The sequence below is a fragment of the Salvelinus alpinus genome, chromosome 4 (genome assembly GCF_045679555.1).
Source record: "Salvelinus alpinus chromosome 4, SLU_Salpinus.1, whole genome shotgun sequence".
In the NCBI taxonomy this organism is placed as follows: domain Eukaryota; kingdom Metazoa; phylum Chordata; class Actinopteri; order Salmoniformes; family Salmonidae; genus Salvelinus; species Salvelinus alpinus.
This window is the reverse complement of record NC_092089.1, coordinates 36,458,195-36,484,094: the sequence shown is the minus strand read 5'-3', so window position 1 is coordinate 36,484,094 and position 25,900 is coordinate 36,458,195. Positions and strand designations below refer to the sequence as shown.

Here is a 25,900-nt window from a genome sequence, read left to right as displayed (position 1 = left end):
CTGTCCCCTTTGCAGAAAAGCATCCCCAAAGAATGATGTTTGCACCTCCATGCTTCACGGTTGGGATGGTGTTCTTGGGGTTGTACTCATCCTTCTTCTTCCTCCAAACACGGCGAGTGGAGTTTAGACCAAAAAGCTCAATTTTTGTCTCATCAGACCACATGACCTTCTCCCATTCCTCCTCTGGATCATCCAGATGGTCATTGGCAAACTTCAGACGGGCCTGGACATGCGCTGGCTTGAGCAGGGGGACCTTGCGTGCCCTGCAGGATTTTAATTCATGACGGCGTAGTGTGTTACTAATGGTTTTCTTTGAGACTGTGGTCCCAGCTCTCTTCAGGTCATTGACCATTGACCATTCCGTCTCTCACAGTTGAAGTGTACCTATGGTAACAATTACAGACCTCTACATGCTTTGTAAGTAGGAAAACCTGCAAAATCGGCAGTGTATCAAATACTTCTTCTCCCCACTGTATATAACATTTAGTTTGCAGGAAGAATTTTGAATAAGAATTTGAATGGAAAAACTTGAATCAAGCGTTGTTTTGCATATATCAGTTCATAAACCCCGTGCCATGGAATCAGCACATCGAAAATCTCTTCCCAACTATTTTGCAACCTATATGGCGCCGCAGTCAACATTTTGGTCCTCAAATAAAACTGATAATTTTTTTTCACTTATCCTTTTTGACAGTATTGTTCTTTAATAAAGGCAGACAAACAAGTTCCTTACCTTCTTCTACTTCCACTTGCGTCCTCCATTTTTGCAGTAATTCTGCAATCAGCTTATGGTAATTTTGGGTAGAGCAAACATTTCCATATGCAGAAGTATGTGGACACACCTTCAAATTTGTGGATTTGGCTATTTCAGCCACACCCATTTCTAACAGGTGTATACAATTGAGCACACAGCCATGCAATCTCCATATACAAAGATTTGCAGTAGAATGGCCTTACTTTAGAGCTCAATGACTTTCAACGTGCCACCGTCATAGGATGCCAGTTTTCCAACAAGTCAGTTCGTAAAATTTCTGCCCTGCTCGAGCTGCCCCGGAAGCGTCTAGGAGCAACAACGGCTCAGCCGTGAACTGGTGGTTCCAAATCTCCAATGGAAGCAACGTCAGGACAATAACTGTTCATCGGGAGCTTCATGAAATGTGTTTCCATGGCCGAGAAGCCACACACAAGCCTAAGATCACCATGCGCGATGCCGAGCGTTGGATGGTGTAAAGCTTGCCGCCATTGGAGTCTGGAGCAGTGGAAATGCGTTCTTTGGAGTGATGAATCACGCTTCAACATCTGGCAGTCCAACAGACGAATCTGGGTTGACAGATGCCAGGAGTACGCTACCTGCCCCATTGCAAAGTGCCAACTGTACAGTTTGGCGGAGGAGGAATTCTGGTCTGGGGCTGTTTTTCATGGTTCGTGCTCAGACCCTTAGTTCCAGTGAAGGGAAATCTTAATGCTACAGTGTACAATGACATTCTAGACGATTCTGTGCTTCTAACTTTGTGGCAACAGTTTTGGGAAGGCCCTTGCCTGTTTCAGCATGACAATGCCCCCATGCACAAAGCGCGGTCAATAGAGAAATGGTTAAGATTAGTGTGGAAGACCTTGACTGGTCAGCACAGAGCCCTGACCTCAACCCCATTGAACACCTTTGGGAGGAGTTGGAACGCTGACTATGAGCCAAGCCTAATCGCCCAACATGGGTGCTGACCTTACTAATGCTCTTGTGGCTGAATGGAAGCAAGTCCCCGCAATAATGTTCCAACATCTAGCGGAAAGCCTTCCCAGAAGAGTGGAGGTTGTTATAGCAGCGAAAGTGGGGACCAACTCCATATTGATGCCATGATTTTGGAATGAGATATTGAACTCGTAGGTGTCCACATACTTTTGGTCATGTTTGTTAACTGCACATGTGACATAACTCCACCTTTCCTATTCAAAATATCATTAACAGACAATTTCTTTGGAAAAAAAAAAGTACTTTTTTTTAATCAATTAGTATATTTGAATTTAACCATATTATGTTGTAATATTTGTTGTGTCTTTTCTGGAGGATGAAACTGGAATTGCAACCAGCTTTGTATGGCTTGTTATAGAAAGGACAATATTTTGAAAAAGGTTCCATTTTCAAGTAAGTGAAAGGTTGTAATCTGGATAAAGGAAAAAAGGCAATGTTTTAACAAGGGGGGATCCATTCTTACTAATCTACTGGAGAACCAGTTCTGCTTTAAGTATAACTTTTGTATGACTGATGCTTTTAGTGAGAGGTTTAATGAATTAATATTGAATAATTTTAGCCCCCCGAACTCATATTCATTATATAAATAAGAAAGAGCTGCAGTCGGTTTTAGAATGGGTGGCAAGTAATAAGATAGTACTGTCACACCCTGATCTGTTTCACCTGTCCTTGTGCTTGTCTCCACCCCCTTCCAGGTGTTGCCCATCTTCCCCACTTATCCCCTGGGTTTTCTGTCTGTCTGTGCCAGTTTGTCTTGTTTGTCAAGCCAACCAGCATTTTGTTTCTCAGCGCCTGCGGTGCCCCCCACCAGTCGCTCTTTTCTTGCCCTCCTGGTTTTTGACCATTGCCTGTCCTGACTCTGAGCCCGCCTGCCTGACCCTGCCTGTCGTACTGTACCTTGGACCCACTACTCTGGATTATCGACCCCTGCCTGCCTTGACCTGTTGTTGGCGTGCCCCGGTTGTTACAATAAACATTGTTACTTCAACACAGTCTGCACTTGGGTCTTACCTGAAACCTGATAACTACTACATATTTCAAAAACTTAAAGCATTGTATTTGGGACAAACCATTCACTAAACCCTAAACCTCAACTAAATCTTGAAATGAATATTGTAGATTTTTTCAAATGTATTTATTCATTGCCTTATTGGAGGGGGAAGGAGGTTGTGAGAATAGTCAGCTCATCTATTCAGTAATTCATATACTTTAATTTACAGAATTCATCTTGTTCATCAATTAGGCATTGGAAATACATTAACACTTTACACATCCAGTGACATTTAATTTCAAGTATATTTCTGCCATGTTAAAAATGGGATTCAATAGCCTTTATGTTGTACAGAATGTTAAAATAATGTGAAAGCTAACAATGCCAATGATTTGAAGCAATGTACAACACTTGCTTAGATTGGCAGATGCCTCGCCAAACATCCATGCCTCACTGACTCACAGGGCCTTGAAGAGAGAAGTGGATGGGTGTGGGTGTGTGTAGGGGTTATGGGATGGGTGTGGGTTGTGGGTGTGTTTTTTTTACGAGAGCTGTCCCTAAAATTAAATGGCTATAGTGAATGCCACAGGTGGCTGCAGCATTACACTAGTGGGGGTGGAGGGGTTGAGTTAATCCTACACAATGTGAAGCCCCAAGGGAGCGTCTAACGAAAGGGGCTATTCAATAAAATCCATTATTAATACACACAACCGGTAGATAGGGTAGACTGGGGAGATGGGGGGTGTGGACAATGACAGGGAGGCTCCTGTTACGATGGAACTAATAAATAGAACGAGGCAATGTCCAGAAGAGGAAAGGGGAGGGGAAAGGAGGGGAGGGGAGGTAAGGAGGTGAAGGCAAGGTGTCTCTCAGTGGAACAGGGCCACAGAGACCATGGATGTCACCAGGAGCAGGAGGCTCAGTCCGATGCTCTGGGCGTTGTTACATAGGTTTCCCTCGCAGCACTTCATTTCCATGCCCATGGTTGGCCCCAGTGCTCCTGACATGTCTCCCACACAGATGCTCTTGGAGACACATCCCTTCATTGTCATCTTCTCGCCACCCATGTTCACTAGCAGCACACATAAGACAATATTACTGATATTCTCAAGACTCAATGCTTCAAAGGCCAGTCAATTCCTGATAAGTGCACATTGGATAAAACTTTCAGCCCATTCCGTTATGGAATACACCAGGAGGTGCCGATTCTGTAGGTACCAGATTACATTTGGACCTGCGAAATATGAAGCTATACCGTCCACTAGGGGCAAAGTGAGCGCCTATTACCATCTAGTAGGCTTGCTAGGATGTTGTCGTTGGGGATGGGGTGTTTAAGCTGCAGGCTCTGGCTCTGAGGGTCGTGTGTTCAATTCCAGTGCTAGGCACTCAGTAGTTTTTTTTAAGCCTTTCCCAAACCTTAACCCTTAACCATTGGGAATGAATGCCTAAACGTACATGTTAGTTTCACTTTTAAGGAGTTTCACTGACAGCTAAGATCACCACATAGCGTAATTCTGTTGCTGCAGTTAGGCCACGGGTTGGAGGTTTATTCGGAGATTGGGAAACTTTCAGTGCACTAAACATTCAATTAAAATACTGTACATTAAGTTTTTACTGCATGCTATCAGAGACCAAGACTATATAATCACACAGAATATCAAGCACTCCTCATCAGAGTAGGCCTATTATCATACATTTGAGATGTGCAGACTCTGCCACATGGTCTCAGAGCCTTTTGTATTATTCTGTACGTAAATCTGAGAACTCAAGTTAGTATGAAATGTTACCTTTCATATAGTATGAATTAATTTGTGGATGTCCCTCATCCATTTTGTATAATATGTTACAAATTGAAATTCGTACAATACGTTACAAATTGCAATTCGTACAATATGTTATGAATTTTCAAAATATGCAATATGTTACGAATTTACTAAACATATGATATGTTACAAATTCCAATTTGTTGTCATATCATTACCTATGTGGCTAGTTGGCTAATCTTATCTAGCACTAGGGGTTAGGGTTAAGGTTAGGAGTTAGGGCAAAGGTTATCTAAAAGGATTAGGGGAAAGGTTAGTTAACATGCTAAGTAGTTGCTAACTAGCTAAAATGCTAAAGTTGTAAGTGATGATACAAACATGCACCCTTTGGGTCGCTAGATGTTAGCATTATATGCCCACCCATCCACCCTCCTTACGTGTTTGCCTTAAGTAACATTCTATCTGATGTAATTATACCAAACATAACATATTATCCAAATTATGGGTGTCCCGGAATTACGTTTACTATGTTATGTCTAGTCTATGAGATCAGTCAAAGACTAAAGGAAGAGGCTTAGGAATGTAAAGAATGTGCGGATAACGGCGCGCCATTAATCTGACACACACTACCTATTGTTGAGATACAGCGGTCCTCGTCTCCCACACAGCTCAGAGCGCTCGTGCAGTCCGTTCCGGTACAGGTGAAGCACTTCTTGCCATTTGGGGTGGTTTCAGTAGATTCTACAGGATAGGTGATTCCACTTTTCACTCCCAGCTAACCACAAACCAAAATAGCTTCATTCTATTTCTTATAAGAGCCTAATTCAATTATTCCTCTGTTGAAAACACTTGGTAGCTGTTAAATCATTTCGCTAAATAAATCGTTTGGTTGTATTTCATTTTTAGGTAGACATGCCAATTTAAGAATTGAGTTCAAGTCTAATTCATAAACTCAAACTTTCCCCATAGAACTATCAATTAAAACAATTAATTTCAACTCAACCTTTCAACATGGTATCAAATCGAATGTTTTAATAGTAGCATTTATTGACGCTACCAGACAATACATTCTAATTGAGATAGTTACCAGGGATGCTTTGGGAGTTGCAGAGGTCTGTATTGCAGCATGTGCTGGCGATCATAGTGCGCATCATTCCGAAGTTCACCGATGCAGTGAGACACTGTGCAGGCACCGAGCAAGCCTTCATGTTCACATCGGATAATTTTGTACCACCTGGAAATAGAAAGAAGAGGTCGAGACAAGCAAAAAAAAATACAGGTAAAAAAACGACTAAATGTTTGTTTTGTCGTCAGGCTAAAACTTGTGAGCTAAATTAACCTGCCTTTAATTTACCCATATAGGATGTAATCCGCGTGTTTCCACATTGGGTTGGACAGTCAGTCTCCTTATCCGTGCATGCTCCCGATTCTCCCGGTGTGCACTCAAAGCACTTGAGTGAATATGCTGAGAAGGTGAAAAGTTACAGCATCCCATTACTTGAAATTCCGTTCATAAATGATCAGGGATATAATAGACTAAAATGTGGACACTTTGTTCATTGGCTGAAATGCATTTGTCTTTCGGTAAATTGATCAATGCTGTTGAAGTTAGATGTATTGCATCTTCATTATAGTTCTAAACTGTTTGCTATAGGCTAAACTGAAATTGCAAAAACGTATAATAATTGCTGAACTTGATCTTCAAAGCAGTAATAAGTAATTTAAAAAAGATATGGGCTATAGCTATATATATATATATAGACATTTAAAATAAATGATCATCCAAATGCAATTTAACCGTAGGCTATAGCCTAAATTGTTTCTTACCTTTGGGGAGTAGCAAGCTCACGAGGATAGGTACAATAAGGTACATTTTGACTTGGAGCTGAAGGAGGTGAAATGATTTAGTGTGTGTCGAGTTACAGCATTTATCTGTTATCATTTAGAGGTGTGGTATGTTTGTCGAGAAGCATCCACACTCAGAGCTCGAAATCCAATGTGTTCAATACTTGAGCTTTGAATACAGTGTTCTGTTGCAAAACATACCATTTGTAGAATGTGGCAATTTCTTGAATTTTCACATTTAGTTTTCTGTGTTTTTCCAGCCTGGAATTAAAATGCATTCCCTTTTTACTGTTTTTCACTGCTCAAAGTTCTGTAAAAACATTCACAATTTCAAAATAAAAAAATACATGTAAAAAAATATAATTTTATTTTCGGATAGGCCTCCACCAACTTTGCACACATCTTTCACAATTTCTCAAAGTCAATCAAGTTGTTTGCAGATCATTGCAGTCAAAAATATGTCAGCCCCATTGTGAATATGATTTTATTCCTTTTTATTTATGCTGTTGTGTTTACTGTTGTTAAATCTGTCTTTTGTCTTTGGCAATGAGAAAATACTGATTTAATAACAGCAAATAAAACAAGTTAAATTATAGTCACAATGGCGCTATAGGTGACTCAGGAGTTTCCACTGTCTTGTCTGGGTAAGAAACAGTTTTCTTTCAATAATAAAGTGTGGTTTTGGACTTGTGTTTTGTGTTATAGTCGTGCTAAAAGGAGAAAGTCTCTCCCAGTGTCAGGTCTCAAGCAGACTGGATCAGGCCTAAAGGCATCAGCATGCTTCAGATCGTCTGGCGGCTAGCCAAAGTCGGGTAGGTGAACAAAATGAGTGTGCTTGCATACTCCAAGACCTTCACTTGAAAAAACAAGAAAAATCAATCAATTAATCAAATGTATTTATAAAGCCCTTCTTACATCAGCTGATGTTACAAAGTGCTGTACAGAAACCCAGCCTAAATCCCCAAACAGCAAGCAATGCAGGTGTAGAAGCACGGTGGCTAGGAAAAACTCCCTAGAAAGGCCAGAATCTAGGAAGAAACCTAGAGAGGAACCCGTCTATGAGGGGTGGCCAGTCCTCTTCTGGCTGTGCCGGGTGGAGATTATAACAGAACATGGCCAAGATGTTCAAATGTTCATAAATGACCAGCATGATCAAATAATAGTAATCACAGTGGTTGTAGAGGGTGCAACAGTTCAGCACCTCAGGAGTAAATGTCAGTTGGCTTTTCATAGCCGATCATTCAGAGTATCTCTACCGCTCCTGCTGTCTCTAGAGAGTTGAAAACAGCAAGTCTGGGACAGGTAGCACATCCAGTGAACAGGTCAGGGTTCCATAGCCGCAGGAAGAAGAGTTAAAACTGGAGCAGCAGCACGACCAGGTGGACTGGGGACAGCAAGGAGTCATCACCAGGTAGTCCTGAGGCATGGTCCTAGGGCTCAGGTCCTCCGAGAGAGAGAAAGAAAGAAAAAAAGAAAGAGAGAGAAAAACAGATAGAATTGAGAGAGCATACCTAAATTCACACAGGACACCGGATAAGACAGGAGAAATACTCCAGATATAACAGACTGACCCTAGCCCCCCGACACATAAACTATTGCAGCATAAATACTGGAGGCTGAGACAGGAGGGGTCAGGAGACACTGGCCCCATCCGATGATACCCCCGGACAGGGCCAAACAGGCAGGATATAACCCCACCCACTTTGCCAAAGCACAGCCCCCACACCACTAGAGGGATAACTTCAACCACCAACTTACCATCCTGAGACAAGGCAGAGTATAGCCCACGAAGATCTCCCCCATGGCACAAACCCAAGGGTGGGCGCCAACCCAGACAGGAATATCACGTCAGTGACTCAACCCACTCAAGTGACGCACCCCTCCTAGGGAAGGCATGGAAGAGTACCAGTAAGCCAGTGACTCAGCCCCTGTAATAGGGTTTGAGGCAGAGAATCCCAGTGGAGCATACGTGTAGGTATGTACGGCAGGACCAAATCGGAAAGACAAGTAGTTGCAAGCCCATGTAATGCTTTGTAGGTTAGCAGTAAAACCTTGAAATCAGCCCTTGCCTTGACAGGAAGCCAGTGTAGAGAGGCTAGCACTCGAGTAATATGATCACATTTTTTGGTTCTAGTCAAGATTCTAGCTGCCGTGTTTAGCACTAACTGAAGTCTATTTAGTGCTTTATCCGGGTAGCTGGAAAGTAGAGCATTGCAGTAGTCTAACCTAGAAGTGACAAAAGCATGGATACATTTCTCTGCAAAAAGTGGCAATAGTACTGTTTGTCCATTTTGAAACGCCGTAGTCAGAATTAATCTAACATAACTCAAGAAATCTGTCATTAATGTAAATTGTTTCAGAAAACTAGGTGTATGTCGCACATCACTACTTCACAGGAGAGGCATTTGAAGTTCATTTTTATTTTTTTCATAAAAATGCATTTTTTGGCAGAAATGCCTTCTGGAACATTTCATGTGCCTTAAAAACAAACATGTATGCCATCTGTATATACAAGATAAATTACGAGCGTAGTTGGTTTAGCCACGGGAAAAGACAGGAACCTTCCCACTAGCAATGATTGGCTGAGATAATGGATGGGCTGGACATGCCAAGAGATGAGTTCAGATTGGTCTAAAGCAAAAGAGAACACAGAAGGCTGTTGTATAAAACACCTGTCTGGATTACATCTTCAAACTAAGGGCAACCATGGCATCTGTGACAGAGAGGGAGAAGTGTTCATCCATGTATACGGGTAAGAGAGTCTAACTAGCTACATTTTCAGATATTATACATTTCTAATTTTGTCAGAAAGTTGTTTTCATTGCAAATTAAAGAGTACCGTTAGCTAGCTAGCTATCATTAGCTGGCTGGCTTACTAGCTAACGTTATGTGCATGATCTGTGTAGTAATGTTATTCGTATCTCAGTCATTTGCATTGCTAGTTATAGCTTAATGCTAGCTAACTAACATTGAACCTAGCTAGTTGGTTAGCTTTAGCTACCTATAGATTCATGAAGGGTAGTAAAGTTATGAGTTGGCATTATGGTTAATTGTTTAGCTAGCTAGCTACATGTCTAAACAAAAGACTCCACTATGCAAGTAACCATTTCACTGTACCGTTTACACCTTCTAACAAGCTAGAAACTAACCAAAACATTGTTTATAAAGTTGCTTTTTGTTGCCTGGTTTGCTAGATTGACACATACTGAATTCATTTTTAAACGGATGGGTTTATTTGTGTTAAATTGCACCAGTTATTCTATTTTAGACCCACAGGCTGCTGATGTCATGCAGCCTGTCGATTTTGTAATTATACTTTAATTACAACGACAAGTTTGATGTTGGACGACAATAGAATGTTCATGATGTCTCTGTGATAACTGTATACAGACATGTTGATAGAAGTAGTATAAACCATTCTTGATCTTAAAATCTTTGGTTGTACACTAACATACTCACTGTTTGGTGCAGTATTTCTCACTAAAAAAAATTGCATGAAAATTTGTGGAGAAATTTAGAGGGTTACTTAAGTGTTGTGTTGGCTTTGCCCCAAATATAATACTTTGTATTTTGGCTTTTTTGCAGTACTAAGTGCCATGCTGCAAACATGATGCATGCTTTGGAATGGGTTTCTCAGCACAGGCTTTCACTCTGTCATACAGGCCAGTGTGAAGCGACTGCGATATTGTTGATTCATATCATGAATCTTGTTCTGGAGACAGCTCTGCATAGTGGTCACTTGCTGGCACCCTAACTTTAACCCTCACCACACTACTAACCCTAATGCCTAACCACATGTACATATTACCTCGACTAACCTGTAACCCCGCACATTGACTCGGTACAGGTGCCCACTGTATATATAGCCTCGTTATTTTTTATTGTTTAACTTTTTTTTTTACCTTCGTTTATTTAGTAAATATTTTCTTAACTCTTATTTTTCTTAAAAATGCATTGTTGGTTAAGGGCTTGTAAGTAAGCATTTCATGGTAAGGTCTACTACACCTGTTGTATTCGGAGCACGTGACAAATAACATTTGATTTGACTACTAACTACTACTAAATTAAGACCAACAAGCAAGTTATTTACAATAGAAGCCATTTTGACAGAACACAGACTTGAATTGTATGACTATGCATGGCATGAGACTAATGCATTTGTTTACTGTGTTCTACTGTTTTCTTAGTTATTTGCTTCTTGATGCACAGTCTCTGAGAGAGACATTTGGACAGGAGTTAATGTTGACCTGATGAGCAATGAGGAGGATGGCCTGCAAAACGGCAAACCAGTATGGCTTTGTCAAGAAATACAGAGCTGCTCAGAGCGGGACCATAGCTACTTGGCGAGCCACACCACACGGATCATGTCTGGGGACTTTTCGTCAAGGCAACATAGATCCCATGGGCCCCTCAACACTATAGCAGCACTTTTACCCTAATTGATATTTGCCATGGGCAAAGCTGGATGACTCATGGCATCTCTCCCCCCTTAACCCATGTATGCAGGCAAGAACCACATTCGAAATTCAAAGATTAATGAAAGTATTTTCAAAAGAATCAAGCAGAGTACTGGCAGGAGTCATCCAGCTTGGCCCAGGTCGCCTCCATGGGGGTTACTTTAGTTTCAGGCCCTGCTTAGACTAAATCAAATTTAAAAAATTATACAACAGGTGTATATCTTACCTTGAAATGCTTACTTACAAGCCCTTAACCAACAATGCAGTTCAAGAAATAGTCAAGAAAATATTTACTAAATAAACGAAAGTAATTTTTTCACTATAAAATAACACAATAAAAGAACATGTAGGTAGCGGTAAAGTGACTATGCATAGATAATAAACAGTGAGTAGCAGCAGCATAAAAACAAAGGGGGGGGTGCATTGTTCAGCAGTCTAATGGCTTGGGGGTAGAAGCTGTTAAGGAGCCTTTTGGACCTAGACGTGGCGCTCCGGTACCGTTTGCCATGCGACAGCAGAGAGAACAGTCTATGACTTGGGTGACTGGAGTCTTTGACTATTCTTTGGGTCTTCCTCTGACACCGTCTAGTATATAAGTCCTGGATGGCAGGAAGCTTGGCCCCAGTGATGTACTGGGCGTACGCACTACCCTCTGTAGCACCTTGTGGTCGGATGCTACAGTATATCACAAAAGTGAGTACACCCTCACGTTTTTGTAAATATGAGTATATCTTTTAATGTGACAACACTGAAGAAATGACACTTTGCTACAATGTAAAGTAGTGAGTGTACAGCTTGTATAACAGTGTAAATTTGCTGTCCCCTCAAAATAACTCAACACACAGCCATTAATGTCTAAACCGCTGGCAACAAAAGTGTGTACACTCCTAAGTGAAAATGTCCAAATTGGGCCCAAAGTGTCAATATTTTGTGTGGCCACCATCATTTTCCAGCACTGCCTTAACCCTCTTGGGCATGGAGTTCACCAGAGCTTCACAGGTTGCCACTGGAGTCCTTTTCCACTCCTCCATGACGACATCACGGAGCTGGTGGATGTGAGAGACCTTGCACTCCTCCTTCCGTTTGAGGATGCCCCACAGATATTCAATAGGGTTTAGGTCTGGAGACATGCTTGGCCAGTCCATCACCTTTACCCTCAGCTTCTTTAGCAAGGCAGTGGTCGTCTTGGAGGTGTGTTTGGGGTCGTTATCATGTTGGAATACTGCCCTGCGGCCCAGTCTCCGAAGGGAGGGGATCATGCTCTGCTTCAGTATGTCACAGTACATGTTGGAATTCATGGTTCCCTCAATGAACTGTAGCTCCACAGTGCCGGCAGCACTCATGCAGCCCCAGACCATGACACTCCCACCACCATGCTTGACTGTAGGCAAGACACACTTGTCTTTGTATTCCTCACCTGGTTGCCGCCACACACGCTTGACACCATCTGAATCAAATAACTTTATCTTGGTCTCATCAGACCACAGGACATGGTTCCAGTAATCCATGTCCTTAGTCTGCTTGTCTTCAGCAAACTGTTTGCGGGCTTTCTTGTGCATCATCTTTAGAAGAGGCTTCCTTCTGGGACGACAGCAATGCAGAACAATTTGATGCAGTGTACGGCGTATGGTCTGAGCACTGACAGGCTGACCCCCCATCCCTTCAACCTCTGCAGCAATGCTGGCAGCACTCATACGTCTATTTCCCAAAGACAACCTCTGGATATGACGCTGAGCACGTGCACTCAACTTCTTTGGTCGACCATGGCGAGGCCTGTTCTGAGTGGAACCTGTCCAGTTAAACCGCTGTATGGTCTTGGCCACCGTGCTGCAGCTCAGTTTCAGGGTCTTGCCAATCTTCTTATAACCCAGGCCATCTTTATGTAGAGCAACAATTCTTTTTTTCAGATCCTCAGAGAGTTCTTTGCCATGAGGTGCCATGTTGAACTTCCAGTGACCAGTCAGTATGAGGGAGTGTGAGAGTGATGACACCAAATTTAACACACCTGCTCCCCATTCACACCTGAGACCTTGTAACACTAACGAGTCACATGACACCGGGGAGGGAAAATGGCTAATTGGGCCCAATTTGGACATTTTCACTTAGGGGTGTACTCACTTTTGTTGCCAGCGGTTTAGACATGAATGGCTGTGGGTTGAGTTATTTTGAGGGGACAGCAAATTTACACTGTTATACAAGCTGTACACTCACTACTTTACATTGTAGCAAAGTGTCATTTCTTCAGTGCTGTCACATGAAAAGATATACTCAAATATTTACAAAAATGTGAGGGGTGTACTCACTTTTGTGATATACCAAAATCGAATCAAATTTTATTGGTCACATACACATGGTTAGCAGATGTTAATGCGAGTGTAGCGAAATGCTTGTGCTTCTAGTTCCGACAGTGCAGTAATATTGTTGTAGAAAAGGCAACATTTTTACTTCCGTTCTCAGAACATTTCAAAAACTTTGAACGGTCAGGAAACATAAGGCTTCATTCCCAGAACCAATTGGAAACAAAAAACGTACATTCCCACAACTTCCAAGGAACCAAATGTGCTAGCGGGGAAATGCCTGGCCGCAAACAGGATGCATGCTTTAGAATGGGTTTTTCAGTGCATACTTTCACTGTTTTCACTCTGTCTTACAGGCCAGTGTGAAGCAACTGCGGAGTTGCTGATCCATCCCAACACAGGTTAGCGTTTTTTGTCATGAATCTTGTTCTGGAGGCAGCTCTGCATAGTGGTCACTTGCTGGCACCCTAACTTTAACCCTGACCACACTACGAACTCTAATGCCTAACCCTAATCTTAAATTAAGACCAAAAAGCACATTTTGGTTTTCATGAATTTTTACAATGTAGCCAATTTTGACTGTGCAGCTGGCCCATGTTGCCAAAATAGCTCAGTTCTGCCTCAATTAGAAGACTCATGATATAAAATACAGTATATACCTGCTATCCAGACACACAGTTTAGTTTCTCTAACCTCAGCCATAGTAGCTGTGACGAAATGAGCATCTGTGTTTAATTACATATTTTTAGATGATACTGTACCAGAAAGCCAAAGAATGTGTTTGAGAAGGAAATTATCAGGGCTGGATACATCCCAAAACAATTCCTGAATGTCAATCTTATGGAGGAAGTCAGGAAGGCTGTTGAGAATGCAAGAGTAGCAGCAAGCAAAGCAACATGAAATGAGGGGCTTCCTAATGAGGCACTAGTTTCCTAATTTACTGCCAGTTTTATTCTCAAAATGGTATCCCCATAATCACTGCTTTTGGTGTACGCACCCACAATTTCCTCTCCCTCTACAGTGTATACGTTCTCTTTTGCCTACTTTGAGTGCTGACATCTTGTCTTTGTCTGGTGGCCAGGTGTGTGTTATTATTTTGTGTACCTCCAAATAACTCCTCTTCAGTTACTCACAACAAGTAAGTTCTCGACATTTCTGCCTCATATTGACCCAATCATAGCCACTTCCTTTGTCTCCATGCGTCAGACCTGCTGTTTACAGTATCTCTCGCACTGGTTTTTGGTCTGCCCGTCTATGCCAACCTACATCTGGTTCTTGTAACTGTTTGTGATTGTGGTCTGCATACCCATCTCCCTGAGCATGAATAAGCCCATGTATGGACACCAAGCCCCCTATAGGGTGTTTGTCTTGTGCCTAGAGGCTGACAGCTGTTCATCATCCAGACAGGAAACACAGTGGCAAGTCTAGTGACGACTGCACAAGGAAATATGTCCAACAGACCAACCGGGACATTGAAACAAATGTAAATTGATATTTCAATGTATTTAAATGTCCAATGCAGCCGTTTTCTCTCAATATCAAATAATCTCTGGATTGTTTTCAATTAAAATGGTTAAAAAAATAAAATAAAAAAATATTTTATTTATTTATTCACCTTTATTTAACCAGGTAGGCCAGTTGAGAACACGTTCTCATTTACAACTGCGACCTGGCCAAGATAAAGCAAAGCAGTGCGGCAAAAAACAACAGAGTTACACACGGGATAAACAAACGTACAGTCAATAACACAATAGAAAATCTGTATACAGTGTGCAAATGAAGCAAGGAGGTAGTGCAATAAATAGGCCATAGTGGCGAAGTAATTACAACTTAACAATTTACACTGGAGTGATAGAAGTGCAGATGAGGATGTGCAAGTAGAAATACTGGTGTGCAAAAGAGCAGCAAAAAAACATATGGGGATGAGGTAGGTAGTTGGTTTGATGGGCTATTTACAGATCGGCTGTGTACAGCTGCAGCGATCGGTAAGCTGCTCTGACAGCCGATGCTTGAAGTTAGTGAGGGAGATATGAGTCAGCAACTTCAGTGATTTTTGCAATTCGTTCCAGTAATTGGCAGCAGAGAACTGGAAGGAAAGGCGGCCAAAGGAGGTGTTGGCTTTGGGGATGACCAGTGAAATATACCTGCTGGAGCGTGTGCTACGGGTGGGTGTTGCTATGGTGACCAGTGAGCTGAGATAAGGCGGAGCTTTACCTAGCAAAGACTTATAGATGACCTGGAGCAGGTAGGTTTGGCGAAGAATATGTAGCGAGGACCAGCCAACGAGAGCATGCAGGTCGCAATGGTGGGTAGTATATGGGGCTTTGGTGACAAAACGGATGGCACTGTGATAGACTGCATCCAATTTGCTGAGTAGCGTGTTGGAGGCTATTTTGTAAATGATATCGCCGAAGTCAAGGATAGTCAGTTTTACGAGGTTATGTTTGGCAGCATGACTGAAGGAGGCTTTGTTGCTAAATAGGAAGCCGATTCTCGATTTCATTTTGGATTGGAGATGCTTAATATGAGTCTGGAAGGAGAGTTTACAGTCTAGCCAGACACCTAGGTATTTATAGTTGTCCACATATTCTATGTCAGAACCGTCCAGAGTAGAAAATAGCTTCTTAACAAAGATCAATTTCTTTCTTATTGGTCTATTAACTAAGTTACCACCTGGTGATGTCACCAGGCAGGCCAAAACTCAATCCCACCAAAGCAGGTGGGATCTTTTCAAACAGCTCTTTCACAAAAAAACTAAACATTTTCACAGTATTGTTTCAACCTCATTGTGTGGAAATATATTTAAGACACATAAAAATAAATCATGCATCCTTTAACATCTGTATCTGACTCAGGTTTGTTAGACACAAAATAGTAATCTCTCCACTGTAGTAGCTGGTGTGTGATGAGCTCCACATCCCCCTCTCATATAATGCAATATACACTGAGTGTAGAAAACATTAAGATCACCTTGCTAATATTGTACAAAACATTAAAAACACCTCCCTAATATTGTACAAAACATTAAGAACACCTTCCTAATAATGAGTTGTGCCCCCTTTTTCCATCAAAACTGCCTCAATTTGTCGGGGAATGAAGTCTACAAGGTGTCAAAAGCGTTCCACAGGAATGCTGGCCCATGTTGACTCCAATGCGTCCCACAGTTGTGTCAAGTTGGCTGGATGTCCTTTGGGTGGATTGCAGTTCTTCAAACACTCAAACCGGTGCACCTTGCACCTAATACCATACCCCGTTCAAAGGGCACTTAAATCTTTTGTCTTGCCCATTCACCCTTTGAATGACACATATACATAATCCATGTCTCAATTGTCTCAAGGCTTAAACCTCTTAAGGATCCACCCCTTTTTTTCAATTCTCACCTAAAATGACATATCCAAATCTAACTGCCTGTAGCTCAGGACCTGAAGCAAGGATATGCATATTCTTGATACCATTTGAAAGGAAAGAGAAAGGCCATAATGTATTCTTCCAGCCAAGGAGCAATTTCGATTTTGGCCACTGGATGGCAGCAGTGTATGTGCAGTTTTAGACTGATCCAGTGAACCATTGCATTTCTGTTAGCTCAACCGTCCCGCGGGGGACTCACCAATCGCAAAAATCCTTCTTTAACCTGTCTCCTCCACTTCATCTAGACTGATTGAAGTGTATTTAACAAGTGACATCAATAAGGGATCATATCTTTCACCATATCTTTCATGGAAAGAGCAGGTGTTCCTAATGTTTTGTACACTCAGTGTATATAATATGTAATTTAGAAGACGCTTTTATTCAAAGCGACTAACAGTCATGCATGCATACATAAATGTCAAATATTTATTTAATCAAACCCATTATCCTGGCGTTGCAAGCACCATGCTCTACCAACAGAGGACCAAAGTGCTTCAAGTTTTTTTTTTACCTTCGTTTATTTAGTAAATATTTTCTTAACTCTTATTTTTCTTAAAAATGCATTGTTGGTTAAGGGCTTGTAAGTAAGCATTTCATGGTAAGGTCTACTACACCTGTTGTATTCGGAGCACGTGACAAATAACATTTGATTTGACTACTAACTACTACTAAATTAAGACCAACAAGCAAGTTATTTACAATAGAAGCCATTTTGACAGAACACAGACTTGAATTGTATGACTATGCATGGCATGAGACTAATGCATTTGTTTACTGTGTTCTACTGTTTTCTTAGTTATTTGCTTCTTGATGCACAGTCTCTGAGAGAGACATTTGGACAGGAGTTAATGTTGACCTGATGAGCAATGAGGAGGATGGCCTGCAAAACGGCAAACCAGTATGGCTTTGTCAAGAAATACAGAGCTGCTCAGAGCGGGACCATAGCTACTTGGCGAGCCACACCACACGGATCATGTCTGGGGACTTTTCGTCAAGGCAACATAGATCCCATGGGCCCCTCAACACTATAGCAGCACTTTTACCCTAATTGATATTTGCCATGGGCAAAGCTGGATGACTCATGGCATCTCTCCCCCCTTAACCCATGTATGCAGGCAAGAACCACATTCGAAATTCAAAGATTAATGAAAGTATTTTCAAAAGAATCAAGCAGAGTACTGGCAGGAGTCATCCAGCTTGGCCCAGGTCGCCTCCATGGGGGTTACTTTAGTTTCAGGCCCTGCTTAGACTAAATCAAATAAAAAAAATTATACAACAGGTGTATATCTTACCTTGAAATGCTTACTTACAAGCCCTTAACCAACAATGCAGTTCAAGAAATAGTCAAGAAAATATTTACTAAATAAACGAAAGTAATTTTTTCACTATAAAATAACACAATAAAAGAACATGTAGGTAGCGGTAAAGTGACTATGCATAGATAATAAACAGTGAGTAGCAGCAGCATAAAAACAAAGGGGGGGGTGCATTGTTCAGCAGTCTAATGGCTTGGGGGTAGAAGCTGTTAAGGAGCCTTTTGGACCTAGACGTGGCGCTCCGGTACCGTTTGCCATGCGACAGCAGAGAGAACAGTCTATGACTTGGGTGACTGGAGTCTTTGACTATTCTTTGGGTCTTCCTCTGACACCGTCTAGTATATAAGTCCTGGATGGCAGGAAGCTTGGCCCCAGTGATGTACTGGGCGTACGCACTACCCTCTGTAGCACCTTGTGGTCGGATGCTACAGTATATCACAAAAGTGAGTACACCCTCACGTTTTTGTAAATATGAGTATATCTTTTAATGTGACAACACTGAAGAAATGACACTTTGCTACAATGTAAAGTAGTGAGTGTACAGCTTGTATAACAGTGTAAATTTGCTGTCCCCTCAAAATAACTCAACACACAGCCATTAATGTCTAAACCGCTGGCAACAAAAGTGTGTACACTCCTAAGTGAAAATGTCCAAATTGGGCCCAAAGTGTCAATATTTTGTGTGGCCACCATCATTTTCCAGCACTGCCTTAACCCTCTTGGGCATGGAGTTCACCAGAGCTTCACAGGTTGCCACTGGAGTCCTTTTCCACTCCTCCATGACGACATCACGGAGCTGGTGGATGTGAGAGACCTTGCACTCCTCCTTCCGTTTGAGGATGCCCCACAGATATTCAATAGGGTTTAGGTCTGGAGACATGCTTGGCCAGTCCATCACCTTTACCCTCAGCTTCTTTAGCAAGGCAGTGGTCGTCTTGGAGGTGTGTTTGGGGTCGTTATCATGTTGGAATACTGCCCTGCGGCCCAGTCTCCGAAGGGAGGGGATCATGCTCTGCTTCAGTATGTCACAGTACATGTTGGAATTCATGGTTCCCTCAATGAACTGTAGCTCCACAGTGCCGGCAGCACTCATGCAGCCCCAGACCATGACACTCCCACCACCATGCTTGACTGTAGGCAAGACACACTTGTCTTTGTATTCCTCACCTGGTTGCCGCCACACACGCTTGACACCATCTGAATCAAATAACTTTATCTTGGTCTCATCAGACCACAGGACATGGTTCCAGTAATCCATGTCCTTAGTCTGCTTGTCTTCAGCAAACTGTTTGCGGGCTTTCTTGTGCATCATCTTTAGAAGAGGCTTCCTTCTGGGACGACAGCAATGCAGAACAATTTGATGCAGTGTACGGCGTATGGTCTGAGCACTGACAGGCTGACCCCCCATCCCTTCAACCTCTGCAGCAATGCTGGCAGCACTCATACGTCTATTTCCCAAAGACAACCTCTGGATATGACGCTGAGCACGTGCACTCAACTTCTTTGGTCGACCATGGCGAGGCCTGTTCTGAGTGGAACCTGTCCAGTTAAACCGCTGTATGGTCTTGGCCACCGTGCTGCAGCTCAGTTTCAGGGTCTTGCCAATCTTCTTATAACCCAGGCCATCTTTATGTAGAGCAACAATTCTTTTTTTCAGATCCTCAGAGAGTTCTTTGCCATGAGGTGCCATGTTGAACTTCCAGTGACCAGTCAGTATGAGGGAGTGTGAGAGTGATGACACCAAATTTAACACACCTGCTCCCCATTCACACCTGAGACCTTGTAACACTAACGAGTCACATGACACCGGGGAGGGAAAATGGCTAATTGGGCCCAATTTGGACATTTTCACTTAGGGGTGTACTCACTTTTGTTGCCAGCGGTTTAGACATGAATGGCTGTGGGTTGAGTTATTTTGAGGGGACAGCAAATTTACACTGTTATACAAGCTGTACACTCACTACTTTACATTGTAGCAAAGTGTCATTTCTTCAGTGCTGTCACATGAAAAGATATACTCAAATATTTACAAAAATGTGAGGGGTGTACTCACTTTTGTGATATACCAAAATCGAATCAAATTTTATTGGTCACATACACATGGTTAGCAGATGTTAATGCGAGTGTAGCGAAATGCTTGTGCTTCTAGTTCCGACAGTGCAGTAATATTGTTGTAGAAAAGGCAACATTTTTACTTCCGTTCTCAGAACATTTCAAAAACTTTGAACGGTCAGGAAACATAAGGCTTCATTCCCAGAACCAATTGGAAACAAAAAACGTACATTCCCACAACTTCCAAGGAACCAAATGTGCTAGCGGGGAAATGCCTGGCCGCAAACAGGATGCATGCTTTAGAATGGGTTTTTCAGTGCATACTTTCACTGTTTTCACTCTGTCTTACAGGCCAGTGTGAAGCAACTGCGGAGTTGCTGATCCATCCCAACACAGGTTAGCGTTTTTTGTCATGAATCTTGTTCTGGAGGCAGCTCTGCATAGTGGTCACTTGCTGGCACCCTAACTTTAACCCTGACCACACTACGAACTCTAATGCCTAACCCTAATCTTAAATTAAGACCAAAAAGCACATTTTGGTTTTCATGAATTTTTACAATGTAGCCAATTTTGACTGTGCAGCTGGCCCATGTTGCCAAAATAGCTCAGTTCTGCCTCAATTAGAAGACTCATGATATAAAATACAGTATATACCTGCTATCCAGACACACAGTTTAGTTTCTCTAACCTCAGCCATAGTAGCTGTGACGAAATGAGCATCTGTGTTTAATTACATATTTTTAGATGATACTGTACCAGAAAGCCAAAGAATGTGTTTGAGAAGGAAATTATCAGGGCTGGATACATCCCAAAACAATTCCTGAATGTCAATCTTATGGAGGAAGTCAGGAAGGCTGTTGAGAATGCAAGAGTAGCAGCAAGCAAAGCAACATGAAATGAGGGGCTTCCTAATGAGGCACTAGTTTCCTAATTTACTGCCAGTTTTATTCTCAAAATGGTATCCCCATAATCACTGCTTTTGGTGTACGCACCCACAATTTCCTCTCCCTCTACAGTGTATACGTTCTCTTTTGCCTACTTTGAGTGCTGACATCTTGTCTTTGTCTGGTGGCCAGGTGTGTGTTATTATTTTGTGTACCTCCAAATAACTCCTCTTCAGTTACTCACAACAAGTAAGTTCTCGACATTTCTGCCTCATATTGACCCAATCATAGCCACTTCCTTTGTCTCCATGCGTCAGACCTGCTGTTTACAGTATCTCTCGCACTGGTTTTTGGTCTGCCCGTCTATGCCAACCTACATCTGGTTCTTGTAACTGTTTGTGATTGTGGTCTGCATACCCATCTCCCTGAGCATGAATAAGCCCATGTATGGACACCAAGCCCCCTATAGGGTGTTTGTCTTGTGCCTAGAGGCTGACAGCTGTTCATCATCCAGACAGGAAACACAGTGGCAAGTCTAGTGACGACTGCACAAGGAAATATGTCCAACAGACCAACCGGGACATTGAAACAAATGTAAATTGATATTTCAATGTATTTAAATGTCCAATGCAGCCGTTTTCTCTCAATATCAAATAATCTCTGGATTGTTTTCAATTAAAATGGTTAAAAAAATAAAATAAAAAAATATTTTATTTATTTATTCACCTTTATTTAACCAGGTAGGCCAGTTGAGAACACGTTCTCATTTACAACTGCGACCTGGCCAAGATAAAGCAAAGCAGTGCGGCAAAAAACAACAGAGTTACACACGGGATAAACAAACGTACAGTCAATAACACAATAGAAAATCTGTATACAGTGTGCAAATGAAGCAAGGAGGTAGTGCAATAAATAGGCCATAGTGGCGAAGTAATTACAACTTAACAATTTACACTGGAGTGATAGAAGTGCAGATGAGGATGTGCAAGTAGAAATACTGGTGTGCAAAAGAGCAGCAAAAAAACATATGGGGATGAGGTAGGTAGTTGGTTTGATGGGCTATTTACAGATCGGCTGTGTACAGCTGCAGCGATCGGTAAGCTGCTCTGACAGCCGATGCTTGAAGTTAGTGAGGGAGATATGAGTCAGCAACTTCAGTGATTTTTGCAATTCGTTCCAGTAATTGGCAGCAGAGAACTGGAAGGAAAGGCGGCCAAAGGAGGTGTTGGCTTTGGGGATGACCAGTGAAATATACCTGCTGGAGCGTGTGCTACGGGTGGGTGTTGCTATGGTGACCAGTGAGCTGAGATAAGGCGGAGCTTTACCTAGCAAAGACTTATAGATGACCTGGAGCAGGTAGGTTTGGCGAAGAATATGTAGCGAGGACCAGCCAACGAGAGCATGCAGGTCGCAATGGTGGGTAGTATATGGGGCTTTGGTGACAAAACGGATGGCACTGTGATAGACTGCATCCAATTTGCTGAGTAGCGTGTTGGAGGCTATTTTGTAAATGATATCGCCGAAGTCAAGGATAGTCAGTTTTACGAGGTTATGTTTGGCAGCATGACTGAAGGAGGCTTTGTTGCTAAATAGGAAGCCGATTCTCGATTTAATTTTGGATTGGAGATGCTTAATATGAGTCTGGAAGGAGAGTTTACAGTCTAGCCAGACACCTAGGTATTTATAGTTGTCCACATATTCTATGTCAGAACCGTCCAGAGTAGAAAATAGCTTCTTAACAAAGATCAATTTCTTTCTTATTTGTCTATTAACTAAGTTACCACCTGGTGATGTCACCAGGCAGGCCAAAACTCAATCCCACCAAAGCAGGTGGGATCTTTTCAAACAGCTCTTTCACAAAAAAACTAAACATTTTCACAGTATTGTTTCAACCTCATTGTGTGGAAATATATTTAAGACACATAAAAATAAATCATGCATCCTTTAACATCTGTATCTGACTCAGGTTTGTTAGACACAAAATAGTAATCTCTCCACTGTAGTAGCTGGTGTGTGATGAGCTCCACATCCCCCTCTCATATAATGCAATATACACTGAGTGTAGAAAACATTAAGATCACCTTGCTAATATTGTACAAAACATTAAAAACACCTCCCTAATATTGTACAAAACATTAAGAACACCTTCCTAATAATGAGTTGTGCCCCCTTTTTCCATCAAAACTGCCTCAATTTGTCGGGGAATGAAGTCTACAAGGTGTCAAAAGCGTTCCACAGGAATGCTGGCCCATGTTGACTCCAATGCGTCCCACAGTTGTGTCAAGTTGGCTGGATGTCCTTTGGGTGGATTGCAGTTCTTCAAACACTCAAACCGGTGCACCTTGCACCTAATACCATACCCCGTTCAAAGGGCACTTAAATCTTTTGTCTTGCCCATTCACCCTTTGAATGACACATATACATAATCCATGTCTCAATTTGTTAAAGGCTTAAACCTCTTAAGGATCCACCCCTTTTTTTCAATTCTCACCTAAAATGACATATCCAAATCTAACTGCCTGTAGCTCAGGACCTGAAGCAAGGATATGCATATTCTTGATACCATTTGAAAGGAAAGAGAAAGGCCATAATGTATTCTTCCAGCCAAGGAGCAATTTCGATTTTGGCCACTGGATGGCAGCAGTGTATGTGCAGTTTTAGACTGATCCAGTGAACCATTGCATTTCTGTTAGCTCAACCGTCCCGCGGGGGACTCACCAATCGCAAAAATCCTTCTTTAACCTGTCTCCTCCACTTCATCTAGACTGATTGAAGTGTATTTAACAAGTGACATCAATAAGGGATCATATCTTTCACCATATCTTTCATGGAAAGAGCAGGTGTTCCTAATGTTTTGTACACTCAGTGTATATAATATGTAATTTAGAAGACGCTTTTATTCAAAGCGACTAACAGTCATGCATGCATACATAAATGTCAAATATTTATTTAATCAAACCCATTATCCTGGCGTTGCAAGCACCATGCTCTACCAACAGAGGACCAAAGTGCTTCAAGCACCTGGTGGAAAGGTGTTATATAAATCCAATCCACTGTTGTTATGATTAACTACCTGTTAGGGCACATCAGGACTTTGTTGTTCCATGTTCTGATTGGGAGCTATTCCATGAGAAGATGCACTTGACAATCCTAATCCTCTCCCTCCACTTCAGCTAGCCTAAACCAAGCCCTGTTTCAGAAGTACCAATGTGTGATGCCCGTTTATTTATCTTTATAATAAGAAAGTCTGCACATGGCATATTCTGCTCCCAAGTGCTTCAATTTGACCTGCACCTGGTACAAGGTGCTCCTCCTGAACATTAAGGACCTTTCTCTATTCATATAATTAATTGTTTGCAGCAGGGTGTGCCTATCGCTCACACTGACTTCTTGTATTGGTACATGATTCAATCCCTGCTGACTAACGGGTGCTGGTTTTACACTAAAGGTGTGGTCTCCCTGTTCTCAAGACTTATAGCTAAAAGTCTTGAACTTGTCTCAAATGTATCTGTTCTGACACAAACATGTCTTCTTTAATGGGGGAAGATTTCTGCAGTTTCACAATAAATTGAGTTTTCCCTTCTGTTCTTGATCCAACAAGGATCATTGAGGTTTAGAATATTCTAATAATATTTCTCCCAGAGATGGTATGAGGACTCAGGAAATCTGACCACCCATGTAATCAAATAACAATAATTTATTTTTCTGGACAAAACGTTAAGTGAATTTAAACACTTAACCCTAGTTGTTCCTGTAAGTCACTCTGTATAAGTGTCAGCTAAATGACTAAAATGTAAATTTAATTTGTCCAATAGAACAGAATTTAACAGACTGATACAATGTTTTTCCTATGATTGCAACAATGTCATTGGGGTGTCTGGCACCAAATATGCACATTATTGCATTGTGATGAGTGGACAAAGAAATGGGACAGGAAACCAAGTAACACAAATGCATACAACACTTTGCCCTTGAACTGAAGCTAATATGTAAATGATTTACATTTGGTTGGTGATATTAGTTTGTCACACTCCTGTTTTTACTTTCATTTACTCTGCAAATGAGTTGTTAAGTTTCTATTCCTTTAGTTACATTTTCAGTCAACCTCAAACCTCATGTGATTGGCCCTACTTTTTGAATTGATAAACCCTGACCACTTTCCTTTTTTTCATTGTTTCATTGTTCATTTTAAGATTCTGTTTCTCTCAGTTATGTTTTGTGTCATGAACCTGTTTCACAACTTCTCGCAACAAATAGCGGGCTTTGTCTGTGTTGCTCCTATTTGTTATTGTTTGAATCCGGGAAAACAATCTGAATCCGAGTCAGAGGAACTCATGCCTGACTGATGCCTGAGGGCGGTTTACAGGTTTTTCCTCCTGTAATAGACACCTTAGGGAAATTGTCTGCTCTGTGGTTGCGTGAGAATGAAAAGCTTTTTCAAAGCCTATTACCCTGGCAGTGCTAACTTCACCTTTTTAACCATTCATAATCATTGCAAGTTCATTAACCTACATTTTATACTACCCTGTCATTATTACAGCATATATAATTTTACCAAAAGAGCAGATAGACTAGGGATCTTGTTTTTGAAGAGGAATAATGAAAGTAAAAAATATTGACTGGACAATAAATCAAATTAAATGTTATCGGTCACATACACATGATTAGCAGATGTTAATGTGAGTGCAGCGAAATGCTTATGCTTCTAGTTCCGACAGTGCGGTAATATCTAACAAGCAATCTAACAATTCCACAACAACTACCTACTGTCATACACACAAATATAAGTAAACTCCATGAGCAACTCTGATGGCCAGCAAGTGGGAGTGTTTTCAGGTGTTTAATTACATTTATTCAGTACGCACAAGGGAACCACACCTGCAAAGCTCATTATGCATAAAGTAAGTCTGAATACCAACTACTGAGAAGCGCGTAGGGCCGATTGAAGTGGATTTAACAAGTGACATCATTAAGGGATCATATCTTTCACCTAGCTAGATTCACCTGGTCAGTCTATGTCAGGGAAAGAGCAGATGTTCCCTACAGTGTATGTAGACACTGGTGTGGTGCTGGTGTAGAATAAAGCCTAATGTTAAAAAGTAGCTCTTTAAAGGCAAAGAAAAATATATTTTTAGGGGTG

At 41.7% G+C, this 25,900-nt stretch overlaps 1 protein-coding gene across 1 annotated transcript; it reads right to left on the bottom strand.

Moving 5' to 3' along the window:
* Positions 1 to 2,933: 2,933 nt before the first annotated feature.
* On the bottom strand, positions 2,934 to 6,525 carry LOC139572405 (urokinase plasminogen activator surface receptor-like). The gene is made up of 5 exons (XM_071395164.1): positions 6,329 to 6,525; positions 5,856 to 5,966; positions 5,589 to 5,735; positions 5,132 to 5,242; positions 2,934 to 3,810 (listed from the first exon to the last, which is right to left on the bottom strand). Exons 1-5 carry the CDS (start codon positions 6,441 to 6,443, stop codon positions 3,608 to 3,610), a joined length of 687 nt encoding a protein of 228 aa, XP_071251265.1. The 5' UTR covers positions 6,444 to 6,525; the 3' UTR covers positions 2,934 to 3,607.
* Between the last annotated feature and the right edge of the window lie 19,375 nt (positions 6,526 to 25,900).

Coding starts and splice junctions, on each gene's coding strand:
- LOC139572405 (XM_071395164.1), bottom strand. CDS start 6,443: ATGATAACAGATAAATGCTGTAACTCGACACACACTAAATCATTTCAC. Junction 5,736..5,855: donor GCGGATTACATCCTATATGG/GTAAATTAAAGG, acceptor TTCTATTTCCAG/GTGGTACAAAATTATCCGAT. Junction 3,811..5,131: donor CCGCTGTATCTCAACAATAG/GTAGTGTGTGTC, acceptor GTGTGCTGCTAG/TGAACATGGGTGGCGAGAAG.